General features: G+C 62.1%; 1 protein-coding gene, 1 long non-coding RNA gene and 1 pseudogene across 8 annotated transcripts in view; 2 read left to right on the plus strand and 1 right to left on the minus strand.

The window, feature by feature from the left end:
* LOC123381938 (collagen alpha-1(I) chain-like) overlaps window positions 1-2,786 on the plus strand; it is a 4,970-nt gene extending 2,184 nt beyond the window's left edge. Inside the window, exons 2-5 of one of the 7 annotated variants that reach the window (XM_045044673.1) lie at window positions 1-673; window positions 708-1,325; window positions 1,360-1,693; window positions 2,035-2,209. The exon at window positions 1-673 is cut by the window's left edge and continues 573 nt beyond it. In XM_045044673.1, the coding sequence (XP_044900608.1) occupies window positions 1-673; window positions 708-1,325; window positions 1,360-1,693; window positions 2,035-2,067 (1,658 nt within the window). In that variant the 3' untranslated portion in view covers window positions 2,068-2,209. Of the gene's footprint in view, window positions 674-707; window positions 2,384-2,717 lie in introns of those variants that run through there. The other 6 variants (XR_006589555.1, XM_045044671.1, XM_045044672.1 and 3 more) reach the window with 6 other exon arrangements.
* A 6-nt stretch (window positions 2,787-2,792) lies between these two features.
* Window positions 2,793-4,016, plus strand: LOC123381939. Its single transcript, XR_006589560.1, has 2 exons — window positions 2,793-2,918; window positions 3,645-4,016. It is a non-coding gene; the product is annotated as an uncharacterized LOC123381939 (long non-coding RNA).
* Window positions 4,017-11,058: 7,042 nt separating this feature from the next.
* LOC111557843 lies at window positions 11,059-12,540 on the minus strand (annotated as a pseudogene).
* Window positions 12,541-13,432: the final 892 nt, after the last annotated feature.

Genomic DNA, 13,432 nt, shown 5'->3' on the forward strand with positions numbered 1-13,432 from the left:
CGCCGGGGGATGAGGACCCCGAGGCTCGGCGCTCGAGGTCGACCAGCATGCCGGGGACCCGGGGACCCGAGGTCGACCAGCACACCGAGGACCCGAGGACCCGAGGACCCGAGGACCCGAGGCCGACCAGCACACCGCGAACCCGGGGGACCCGGCGACGTGGGACTCGGTCGACCAGCACAACGGGGACCGCGGACCGGGAGACAGGGCGACCCGAGACGCGAGGCCGACCAGCACGCTGGGGACCGGGGGACCGGGGGACCGGGGGACCCGGGGACCCGGGGACCCGGGGACCCGGGGACCCGGGGACCCGAGGCCGACCGGCACGCCGGGGGATGAGGACCCCGAGGCTCGGCGCTCGAGGTCGACCAGCATGCCGGGGACCCGGGGACCCGAGGTCGACCAGCACGCCGTGGACCCGAGGACCCGAGGACCCGAGGACCCGAGGCCGACCAGCACACCGCGAACCCGGGGGACCCGGCGACGTGGGACTCGGTCGACCAGCACAACGGGGACCGCGGACCGGGAGACAGGGCGACCCGAGACGCGAGGCCGACCAGCACGCCGGGGACCGGGGGACCGGGGGACCGGGGGACCGGGGGACCCCGGGGACCCGGGACTCGAGGCCGACCGGCACGCCGGGGGATGAGGACCCCGAGGCTCGGCGCTCGAGGTCGACCAGCATGCCGGGGACCCGGGGACCCGAGGTCGACCAGCACGCCGTGGACCCGAGGACCCGAGGACCCGAGGCCGACCAGCACACCGCGAACCCGGGGGACCCGGCGACGTGGGACTCGGTCGACCAGCACAACGGGGACCGCGGACCGGGAGACAGGGCGACCCGAGACGCGAGGCCGACCAGCACGCTGGGGACCGGGGGACCGGGGGACCGGGGGACCGGGGGACCCGGGGACCCGGGGACCCGGGGACCCGGGGACCCGGGGACCCGGGGACCCGAGGCCGACCGGCACGCCGGGGGATGAGGACCCCGAGGCTCGGCGCTCGAGGTCGACCAGCATGCCGGGGACCCGGGGACCCGAGGTCGACCAGCACACCGAGGACCCGAGGACCCGAGGACCCGAGGACCCGAGGCCGACCAGCACACCGCGAACCCGGGGGACCCGGCGACGTGGGACTCGGTCGACCAGCACAACGGGGACCGCGGACCGGGAGACAGGGCGACCCGAGACGCGAGGCCGACCAGCACGCTGGGGACCGGGGGACCGGGGGACCCGGGGACCCGGGGACCCGGGGACCCGGGGACCCGGGGACCCGAGGCCGACCGGCACGCCGGGGGATGAGGACCCCGAGGCTCGGCGCTCGAGGTCGACCAGCATGCCGGGGACCCGGGGACCCGAGGTCGACCAGCACGCCGTGGACCCGAGGACCCGAGGACCCGAGGCCGACCAGCACACCGCGAACCCGGGGGACCCGGCGACGTGGGACTCGGTCGACCAGCACAACGGGGACCGCGGACCGGGAGACAGGGCGACCCGAGACGCGAGGCCGACCAGCACGCTGGGGACCGGGGGACCGGGGGACCGGGGGACCGGGGGACCCGGGGACCCGGGGACCCGGGGACCCGGGGACCCGGGGACCCGGGGACTCGAGGCCGACCGGCACGCCGGGGGATGAGGACCCCGAGGCTCGGCGCTCGAGGTCGACCAGCATGCCGGGGACCCGGGGACCCGAGGTCGACCAGCACACCGAGGACCCGAGGACCCGAGGACCCGAGGACCCGAGGCCGACCAGCACACCGCGAACCCGGGGGACCCGGCGACGTGGGACTCGGTCGACCAGCACAACGGGGACCGCGGACCGGGAGACAGGGCGACCCGAGACGCGAGGCCGACCAGCACGCTGGGGACCGGGGGACCGGGGGACCCGGGGACCCGGGGACCCGGGGACCCGGGACTCGAGGCCGACCGGCACGCCGGGGGATGAGGACCCCGAGGCTCGGCGCTCGAGGTCGACCAGCATGCCGGGGACCCGGGGACCCGGGGACCCGGGGACCCGGGGACCCGAGGACCCGAGGTCGACCAGCACGCCGTGGACCCGAGGACCTGAGGTCGACCAGCACACTGAGGACCTGAGGACCCGAAGATCCGAGGCCGACCAGCACACCGCGAACCCGGGGGACCCGGCGACGTGGGACTCGAGGCCGACCGGCACGCCGGGGGCTGAGGACCCCGAGGCTCGGCGCTTGGCGCTCGAGGTCGACCAGCACACCGGTGACCTGGGGCTTGGTGCTTGAGGTCGACTGGCACGCCGGGGGCTGGGGGACCCGGCACGCTGGGAGCCGGGGGCACGATCACCTGAGCCCCGAGTCCCGAACCCCGGTTGCCTGAGTGCCCGGGACTCGAGGAGACCCGAGTTCTACCAGCACGGCCAAGCCCCGTGACCTGGGATCTGTGGAGCTGGGGATCCGTTGACCTGGTCCCCGAGGTTGACCGGCACGCTGGACTTCGCCGCGGCCGTCTACCCCAAAGTTTAGGAAATCCGTGGATCGCTAGCGACTCTGGGCCCGGTGAGGTCGGCCACCCGGGTCCCCGGGTTCGAGGACGAGCGTTGACGCCCTGGCCCACGCCTGTCCTTTCTTCCCGTGATTTTTTTTTTTTTTTTCCTCCCACCTCCACTCCTGTCGCCGCTTCCCCCGATCAGATCGGCCCCGCCTTCGTTTGCATTACTGTCCTGGACACCCGTTTCTTTCGTTGTAGCACTGGTGGGGGCTGCGTGACGGTGAGACGACGACCATCCACAAACGGTATCTGGTGGCAGGAAGGAGGGTCTCGGTTAGGCGTCCATTCGATCCACAAAGCCCTCGTGCTGCGTCCCAGCCGCTCTGCTGCGATCGACCCGTAGTCGTCACACACGGACTCCCTCACTCCACCACTGTGGTGCCCGGACGCCCCCTGCCTGTTGGTCGCTTTTATACTACCCAAAGAGGTTGACGGGGTGGGCGGTGGGGCTTGAGGAAGCTGTCTGGGAGTACATGGATGGAAATAGGAACAGTTGTAGTTAGAAGGAATGGGAAGGGGTGGGGTGGGTGTGCGGGGGCGGGGGGCTGGGCGGGGGCGGGGGGTGTGCGGGGGCGGGGGGGTGGGTGTGCGGGGGCGGGGGGCTGTGCGGGGGCGGGGGGCTGTGCGGGGGCGGGGGGGGGTGGGTGTGCGGGGGTGAGGGGCTGTGCGGGGGCGGGGGGGGGGGTGGGTGTTTTCACGCGCGCACGGGAGGGGCGAAGGGGCAGACAATAGGATCTCAAGATCATTTTGGAAATATCAACCTGTGTTATTCTCCAAGCACCTTCAACAGAAGTATTTGGTGTAAAAGACCACAGAGGGACAACTCAAAACACCACCTCTGCGGCTGAGGGGCCCCCGGACAGACAGGGAGGGTCAGGACCGGAAGGACAGCTTCCCTCCTTCCTGGAACCCAGATGGGAAGGCAGAAGTGCTCCCCCACCCCGACTTAGAGTTGAGGCTCTGCCACACTCAGGCGGTGCTAGTCGCCCACTCTGAAGGAATTCCTGTTCTCCTGTGGGGTCATGTAGTTCGGGGAACTTCCCAAGCCGCTCAGCTCACAAGAACACCTACGCCCAGTGTCATGAACTCCCTCCCTCACACTCGCCATCCTCCTCTGAAGCCCAGAAGGGAAAGAAAAAGAAAACATCGACTGCCTGCCTGCCTGCCTGCCTGCCTGCCTGCCTGCCTGCATTTACTATTCTGTGTTGCCTCACCTATTAACACTGGAAACACAACTCGCATGCCAAAATTCCCATCCTTGTAAAAGCGAACAGTTCAGGCCACCTGGGTGCCTCACTCGGTAAGGTGTCCGAGTCTTGCCTCAGGTCATGATCTCGGGGTTCTTGAATTTCAGCCCCCACATCTGGCTCTGTGCTGACACCTTGGAGCCTGCTTGGTGATCCATTCTCTCCCTCCCTACCCCCCTCTCTCCCACTCACTCAACTGGAATGAATGCATACGTAATAAGTAAATAAATGTATATGTGTGTGTACACTTCGGCGGGCTCTCTTAGTCTACTACTCACAAAGCTATGGGACCATCACTGTTCATTCCAAACTATTTCCATCACCTCAAAGAGAAAGAAACCCCATGCCCCCCTCTTCCCCCCCCCCCCCCCAAGTACCTTCGACACTGACTCGAGGTTTCTCAACAGCCTTGCTAGCCCTGCAATGTTTCCAAACACTGGTGCTCCCCAACCTGCCCCCCCCCCCCCCCCGGTCAAAGAACTCCCCTAATTCAGGCACTTCCGGGTTGTTCCAACACCTGGAACGGCGGGGGTGGGGGGAGGGGAGACTGCTGTGTTGGGAGAGTGGGGGGGGGGGGCGGCACGGGACACTAGAAGCACTCTGAATCCCCTTCCCTTTGCCTCTCTTCCATCTGGGGTTTCCTGAGATGTATCCTTTGACGCCATCACTCATCTATGAGAAATGAGAAAAAGAGGACCGAACGTGGCTAGATCGTTTTCGATAGCCTGATACGCATACCCACATGCACGCCAAAAGAAACAAAAATTGCGATCCGCTGGAAGGTCAGACGACGGCAGAGTGGTCCAATTAATGACGCTACACTCACACGATACGAGAGAATACGGCTGTTACAGATTATGTTGGCAGAGAGGTTTTCGTAGCACGGGAATCCGCTTGTGGTGTTCCGAAACTTCATGACGAGCGGTGGGAAACCTTCTACGTAGGGTGAGCTCTCTTGTATCTGAAGACACCAAATCATCATTTCAAAGGCTACGTGTGGTGAAATCGCTCTGGCTTGCAACTTCTTACCCCCTATGTTGTTCTCCATGATTGCATTTCAGCTTCCTCCCTTATCCGAGCCAACGACCCTACCTGGTTTTTATGTATTTGTTTTTAAAGACATGAAGTACGACATTGGGTCCTAAACGGAGGCAGAGCTTTGGCTACTGGTCTCAGAAACGATGATTGTCTCTATTTGTATGGATCCGCCTAACTTTTGCCTCTCACGCCTTTCCTCTCGCTGCATAACATCTTAAGATGAAGGGAGTCCGCTCAGGTGGGACCGCCGCTTGTGGAAAAAGTCATCGGGGCAAAATAGTGAAAGCGGCGTCGATAAAGAATAGGTTGCGGGTTAGACACATATTCCCGTTTCATCCCCACCCCCCCATCGATCAATCACTTACTCCCCTTTGATGCCATGTTTTGCTTATTCCTGTATTTGTGGATGGGTTTTCAAAGATTTTATTGTAAGTAAGCGCTACATCCAGCATGGGACTCGAACTCACAACCCACGAGATACAGTTGCACGATCCACCACCTGAGCCCACCAGGTACCCTGAGGCTACCTTTACTTTCTTTGCCTCCCTCCCGGCCGGCCTGCCTGCCTGCCTGCCGGCCGGCCTGCCTGCCTGCCTGCCTGCCGGCCGGCCTGCCTGCCTGCCTCCCTCCCGGCCGGCCTGCCTCCCTGCCGGCCGGCCGGCCTGCCTCCCTCCCGGCCGGCCTGCCTCCCTGCCGGCCGGCCGGCCTGCCTGCCTTCCTCCCGGCCGGCCTGCCTGCCTCCCGGCCTGCCTGCCTGCCTGCCTCCCTCCCGGCCGGCCTGCCTCCCTCCCTCCCGGCCAGCCTGCCTCCCTCCCGGCCGGCCGGCCTGCCTGCCTTCCTCCCGGCCGGCCTGCCTGCCTCCCGGCCTGCCTGCCTGCCTGCCTCCCTCCCGGCCGGCCTGCCTCCCTCCCTCCCGGCCGGCCTGCCTCCCTCCCGGCCGGCCTGCCTGCCTGCCTCCCTCCCGGCCGGCCTGCCTCCCTCCCTCCCGGCCGGCCGGCCTGCCTGCCTCCCTCCCGGCCGGCCTGCCTCCCTCCCTCCCGGCCGGCCTGCCTCCCTCCCGGCCGGCCGGCCTGCCTGCCTTCCTCCCGGCCGGCCTGCCTGCCTCCCGGTCTGCCTGCCTGCCTGCCTCCCTCCCGGCCGGCCTGCCTGCCTCCCTCCCTCCCGGCCGGCCTGCCTCCCTCCCGGCCGGCCGGCCTGCCTGCCTCCCTCCCGGCCGGCCTGCCTCCCTCCCTCCCGGCCGGCCTGCCTCCCTCCCTCCTGGCCGGCCTGCCTCCCTGCCGGCCGGCCGGCCAGCCTGCCTCCCTGCCGGCCGGCCGGCCAGCCTGCCTCCCTCCCGGCCGGCCTGCCTGCCTGCCTCCCTCCCGGCCGGCCTGCCTGCCTGCCTGCCTCCCTCCCGGCCTGCCTCCCTGCCGGCCGGCCGGCCTGCCTCCCTCCCTCCCGGCCGGCCTGCCTGCCTGCCTCCCTCCCGGCCGGCCTGCCTCCCTCCCTCCCGGCCGGCCTGCCTCCCTGCCGGCCGGCCGGCCTGCCTCCCTCCCGGCCGGCCTGCCTCCCTGCCGGCCGGCCGGCCTGCCTGCCTTCCTCCCGGCCGGCCTGCCTGCCTCCCGGCCTGCCTGCCTCCCTCCCGGCCGGCCTGCCTCCCTCCCTCCCGGCCGGCCTGCCTCCCTCCCTCCCGGCCGGCCAGCCTCCCTCCCGGCCTGCCTGCCTGCCTGCCTCCCTCCCGGCCTGCCTGCCTGCCTCCCTCCCGGCCGGCCTGCCTCCCTCCCGGCCGGCCGGCCGGCCTGCCTGCCTCCCTCCCGGCCGGCCTGCCTGCCTCCCTCCCGGCCGGCCTGCCTCCCTCCCTCCCGGCCGGCCTGCCTCCCTCCCTCCCGGCCGGCCTGCCTCCCTCCCTCCTGGCCGGCCTGCCTCCCTGCCGGCCGGCCGGCCAGCCTGCCTCCCTGCCGGCCGGCCGGCCAGCCTGCCTCCCTCCCGGCCGGCCGGCCTGCCTCCCTCCCTCCCGGCCGGCCTGCCTCCCTCCCTCCCGGCCGGCCTGCCTGCCTCCCTCCCGGCCGGCCTGCCTCCCTCCCTCCCGGCCGGCCTGCCTCCCTGCCGGCCGGCCGGCCAGCCTGCCTCCCTCCCGGCCGGCCTGCCTGCCTCCCTCCCGGCCGGCCTGCCTCCCTGCCGGCCGGCCGGCCTGCCTCCCTCCCTCCCGGCCGGCCTGCCTCCCTCCCGGCCGGCCGGCCGGCCGGCCTGCCTCCCTCCCTCCCGGCCGGCCGGCCTGCCTCCCTCCCTCCCGGCCGGCCGGCCGGCCTCCCTCCCGGCCGGCCGGCCGGCCTGCCTGCCTCCCTCCCGGCCGGCCGGCCTGCCTCCCTCCCTCCCGGCCGGCCTGCCTCCCTCCCTCCCGGCCGGCCTGCCTCCCTGCCGGCCGGCCGGCCAGCCTGCCTCCCTGCCGGCCGGCCGGCCAGCCTGCCTCCCTCCCGGCCGGCCTGCCTGCCTCCCTCCCGGCCGGCCTGCCTCCCTGCCGGCCGGCCGGCCTGCCTCCCTCCCGGCCGGCCTGCCTGCCTGCCTCCCTCCCGGCCGGCCTGCCTGCCTGCCTGCCTCCCTCCCGGCCTGCCTCCCTGCCGGCCGGCCGGCCTGCCTCCCTGCCGGCCGGCCGGCCTGCCTCCCTCCCTCCCGGCCGGCCTGCCTGCCTGCCTCCCTCCCGGCCGGCCGGCCTGCCTGCCTCCCTCCCGGCCGGCCTGCCTCCCTCCCTCCCGGCCGGCCTGCCTCCCTCCCGGCCTGCCTGCCTGCCTGCCTCCCTCCCGGCCTGCCTGCCTGCCTCCCTCCCGGCCGGCCTGCCTCCCTCCCGGCCGGCCTGCCTGCCTGCCTCCCTCCCGGCCGGCCTGCCTGCCTGCCTCCCTCCCGGCCTGCCTCCCTCCCGGCCGGCCGGCCTGCCTCCCTCCCTCCCTCCCGGCCGGCCGGCCTGCCTCCCTCCCTCCCGGCCGGCCGGCCTGCCTCCCTCCCTCCCGGCCGGCCGGCCTGCCTCCCTCCCTCCCGGCCGGCCGGCCTGCCTCCCTCCCGGCCGGCCTGCCTCCCTCCCTCCCGGCCGGCCGGCCTCCCTCCCTCCCGGCCGGCCTGCCTCCCTCCCTCCCGGCCGGCCGGCCTGCCTCCCTGCCTGCCTCCCTGCCTGTCGGCCTGCCTGCCGGCCTGCCTGTCGGCCTGCCTGCCTGCCTCCCTCCCTGCCTCTATGTCCAATTAAAACATGAAGTCTGTGATGTGGGAGCTGTAGCCATCTGGTTCTTCCTATATCCGGATCACAGACCAAAGGACGATCTTTGCCATAGATTAGTGTTTTCAATAAATCATCTGTTCGATGGCTATCGATAAAGGAAATTGTCAACTCTTAACGGCTGTGGACCCTGCTCCTGGGCACCCAGGGAAGCTAGGCTGTAACATTTACCAAGCTCCAAATGACCCTGTCAAACCCCAAAGCGTGCGCTCTGTTTCTGCCCTGAGCACACGTTGCATGTCCGCTTCATTTAAATAAACAACAACAGAAATGGATCAAAGGGGTGACTTGGCTGGCTGGCTCCCTCAGCTAGGTCAGGGGAGCGGGTGACTCTTCATTGCCGGGCTGTGAGTTCGGGCCTTATGTTGGGTGTGAAGAGGACATAAAAACAAAACCAATCGATCAGTCAGTCAGTCAGCTGAGAATTAAAAAGGAGCCTTCCAAACATACAGATGAGAAAATGGAAGAAAACCTCCCTGGATCCCCAAAGATTAAAGTCATACAGCTTTGCACATACTGAAAACAGAAAATAAACCCTGTAAAAATTTTCTGCCATGTCTTTCGTCATTACACCTCGTAACAACAACAACAACAACAACAACAACTCCTCCTCCTCCTCCTCCTCCTCCTCCTCCTCCTCCTCCTCCTCTTCCTCCTTCATCCATTCGATTTAAGAATTCCCAACACTGACAACTCTTATAAAGACCATCCAAGCACGGGACAGAGAACTGCATTAGACCACATTCTTATGGCTACCTGACAGACATTGGAACTTCCACCCTTCGCAGTGACACCCCGAGCTCACTGGTGAGCTCTGCTTCCAAGTACTCCCGTGAAGCACACCACAAGCTCAGTCCGTGTTCACGGGACCACACTTAACAGATCGGGAACAGAACAGAACGCACACCATACGGCGCTCACAGCAGCTGATGGAAGGGCAGGGGAAATACAAGTACCTCACACATCCAACTTATGGGGTTCTCTGAGAACAAAACTCTCTTTACGTCTTCCAACGTCTTCCAACGGGTGTGGATGTCCTTTGGATGCAGAAAACATTCGCACGTCATTTGCTATCGTTGCTCTCGGCACGCTCTTGCACCGAGGCCAAGGGACTGAGAGATGCATCTCGCCAGGTTAAAAAAAATCTATCCATCGTGTGCCACCGCCACTGAGTCTCTGCACGCACTCTCTCCTTTTGTCACTCACACTAGCCTTTGGTACTTTGGCACCACTCTCGGTCGAACACGAGGATCAGAAAACACAAGGTTTCAGAAGTTCAAACAGCCTTCTGGTTCCATAGCACACCCTTGCATTCATAGCATGGATACGACTCGGCGAAATAAAGAGTAGTGGATACAAATGGGACACCCAAGGTCAAAGTCACAGCCTGTATGGTGTGAAGACAAATTCAACAGTGAGAAAGCACGTAGACGGAAATATTCCTTCCTATGGCAGAATATTTACAGCACTGCTTTCAATGAAGTGCTTCTCCCGTAAACATTTGAAATGAGATGAACGGCACAGATTCAATGAAGGCTTCATGTGACAAGTGTCACAAACTACAAACGAAACCAAAAAGACCAAACACTGTGACACCATGATCTCCAAAAAGGAGGTTTTCCTGGGGGTGGGGAATTAATGTGGTGGGGTTCCAATTAAAACAAGGAAAAAAGAATGTACTTATAATGAATGGTTTCCATAGTGAACACGCACAAAGAATTCACTTGACGAGTCCAGGGATACAGTATTACAGGAGAAATCCTTTGATGTCCATTGTAGCCTGTGTGTGTGTGTGTGTGTGTGTGTGTGTGAGAGAGAGAGAGAGAGAGAGAGAGAGAGAGAGAGAACGAGAACCAATCAGGCAGTTGGTTCGCTTTCAAACACCTGATATTTCGACCCTTCATGTAACAAAACTTCTAAAATTCCTTTAGCTTGGCCTCTCTTTCTAAAGAAAAATGTCAAAAATAGTGGTGAACATACTCCACGCTGAACGTACTGATTCTGAAAACTCTCAGTACGGATGGGTTTTATAATACACTTTACCATGTGTGGGGTGCTTGGTTGGCTCCGTCAGTTAAGTGTGTGACTGCGGCTCAGGTCATGATCTTACGGTTTGTGGGTTCGAGCCCTGCACCGGGCTCTGTGCGGACAGCCTGGAGCCTGCTTATAATTCTGTGTCTCCCTCTCTCTCTGCTCCTTCCCCTTCCCACTCTGTCTCTCTCGGTCTCTCAAAAATAAATAAATGTTTAAAAAAAAAAAAGGAAAGAAAGAAAAAGAGAGAGAGAGAGAGAGAGAGAGAGAGAGAGAGAGAGAGAGAGAGAAAAGAGAAGAAAAAAAGAAATACACTTACCATGTGTTTAGAAAAATTTGAATTCCTACCAGTCTATACCTACCCCACTGTCTAAATTCCCCAGCTGGAAGATTTAGAATCCGTGCTTGAGCCAAAGCCTCCAGAAAAACCGCTGCCTGACTCTGCATTTGATGCGGGTCCCCAACCGATGGCTGCACCTGATTTAGAACCACTATCGGAGTTCTTTCCAGAACCAGAGACCCGAGGAGGTTCCTCGACACATGACACATAGAAGTACCCTACGACCCAGCACTTTCACGACTAAGTACTTAGCCAAAGGATACAGGTCTGCTGTTTCCAAGGGGCTCACGCACCTCAGTGTGCATAGCAGCACTATCAACGGTAGGCAAAGTATGGAAAGGGGCCAAATGTCCATCGACGGATGAATGGATACAGAAGAGGCGGTATCCATCTAACAACAGAGCAGTGCTTGGCCACCAGAGGGAATGAAGTCTTGCCATTTGCAAGTACCTGGATGGAACTGGAGGGTGTCATGCAAAGTGACATTTGTCCCTCAGAGAAACACATGTATCACAGGACCTCACCCGTGTGAGGACCTTCACTTCCCAAGCAGAGGAACTCAGGAAGGGAAGGGAAGAAGGGAAGAAGGAAAAATAACATACAAACAGGAAGGGGGACAAAAACGTAAGAGGCTCTTCCCTAAGGGGAACAAACAGAGGGTTCCCGGAGGGGGTTGTGCCGGGGCGGGGGCTGAAAGGGTGAGGGGTATGAAGGACTCTCCTCCTCAAACCACTGTTGCCCTATAGGCTAACTACCTTGGGGGTACATTGAAAAAATAAATTCAATAATAATATCAGAGAGGGCGAGGGCTACCTGATCATCTGCAAATGTAACAAAGGGGAAGTCCGGGAACCGTTTGGGAATGAAGCTGTCTACCGCTTCTCAGTCCTGGCAAAAGAACTGCTGCAGCTTATAGGCAGTCACGTCCCTCTGTAAGGCACCCGACAAACGCCTTCCTGCTTCTCAAAGGCTCATCTGGGCTTCGATGAGATTCAGGAAGTTTGCAATCACACCATCGTTCCTCGATCGCATGACTTTCACCTCGGTTTCCTATTACGTACAACGAACACAGCCAAAGCCCTTTGAGGGACTAGTGTGAATATCTTTCCTGTCCTGAACCAGAAGAAGCTCTCCAAAGCTACCAAAATATTCTTTCAGATCCTGTCCGGTTGTTTTCCACGGGAGACCCAACACTCTTAAATCGGACGTTTTCTGGATGGCTCTCTTCACTTGCGCTGCTGAAGAAGCAGGCATCTGTCTCGTCCCTTTTTCTGTGGCTATCTTTGGGATAAGTTGACGACTATCCGCTACCGGATTTCCCCAGCCAGCATCAGGGATGTGCAGAATGTCTTTGACCAGCCGGACACCTCTCATACACTGAGACGCTGGATTCCAGTAGTGCAGTCCACGTGCTGCCGACAAACTGGGCTGTCACTGTGGACAGCAGCACTGTCCCGTCGTCTTCCGATGGCATTTCAATGGGCTCGTCATTCTCATCTTTGGTCACCCGAGTACATTCAGACACCTGCTCTTATTTCTCCGCTAGGCCGCTGCTAGGAAGCCTGGCAGGGAACCCGAAGCAGCGAGGGATCCAGGAGCAGCCCAGCTACTGCTTCGCTCCCTCGAAACGGCCGCCTTGTAACTCTTTATGGAAGAGGAAAAAACACCACCGTGACCGCCACCATTTAATAACCTTGCTCTAAGTGTGGAGAAAGCAACCACCCATCCCCAAAAGGAAACTTGGGCAGGCTACACGTATAGGACATATGGAGCCTATACTTGCAAGTGCTTACTTACGTGGGAACATGGAAGGGTCACCTGAGTCCCTGATGGCCCAGATGGGGTTCTTTGGAGGTGTCTGAATGAGTTTTCTTGTGTGCTCCCTTAGAGAAAGCTGGCCGTGAGACGACGCGGCCAGAAACTAGGAAGCCCTTTGGTTCCATCAGCGAAGCCCCGACTTTTGGGGAGGAACGGACGCTCACGGAGATATCCCGGGCCACATTTGGTTTGTGGGTAGTTGCTGCAGCTTTTTTTTTTTTTTTTTTTTTTTTTTTGGCTTCTTTGCGCCAAATTGGCTGTGTTCTCATTGGAACTGGAAAACACCTGCGCGATGGGATCCATCCGCGGTAATGCTCTCCTGCGATTGGATTTGTTTTTACAAAAGGGGGAGATTTGACCATTGGGTCTTTCGTGTCCTCTCCACAAATAGGAGTGAAACAAAGGCTGATGTTGGTTTGCATCTTGTTTGTGGATCTATGGCCACAGGTGTTATCCATGTGAGATGTTTTCTCTACCTCTGGATGCTATTGCTAACACCAATTTGTAAGCGAGCTCCGTGAATGTGTTTCAAGGCAAGCTCTTTTAAACATCGGGCATTCTAACACTCGGGAGGATCAGAACAAACCCAAATGTGCTTCACATTCAGGTGAACGGTGTGTGTGTGTGTGTGAAATTCTCTACATTCAGGGTTTTATGTTACTCCATAAGAAAGTTGCCTCACGGGAAGGGACACAATTGATGGCCCAGAGAGAGGAGAGATAAAAATTGAACACACCTGCCCTCCCCGCTACACCCACACCCACACCCACACACCCTTTCCCAATAGTCAGAAGAATGAGGAAGAGGAGGAAGGCAGACAGCTGCCAGTGATCCTAAACCCACCCCTCCTCTTCCCCGAGCACAAGCGCCAAGATGGGTGCCCACCCCACGGCCTGCTCCTCCTTCACCTCTTCCACGGGGGGCTGAAAAGCAACCAGAGACAAAGCCACTTTTGCAGGAGGGAAAGACAGGACACAGAGATGGAAGAAGAAGTAGGAGGTGGACGCGGAGTTGGAGGCGCAAAAGAAAAAGATGAAAGACACACAAAAAGGTGAGTCCAAAACTTTAAATCTGCCTGGGGCCTGGCCGGCGGCTCCCTGGCCGCCTCCCCCTCCCCCTGTTTCTGCATCAGTTGGTGTGGCTCCAGTGATCTCCTAGGCCATCCCCGGTGGTGGGGCCTCCCGTGTGAGCCTGA

The sequence above is a fragment of the Felis catus genome, chromosome E1 (assembly GCF_018350175.1).
Source record: "Felis catus isolate Fca126 chromosome E1, F.catus_Fca126_mat1.0, whole genome shotgun sequence".
Taxonomy (NCBI): Eukaryota; Metazoa; Chordata; class Mammalia; order Carnivora; family Felidae; genus Felis; species Felis catus.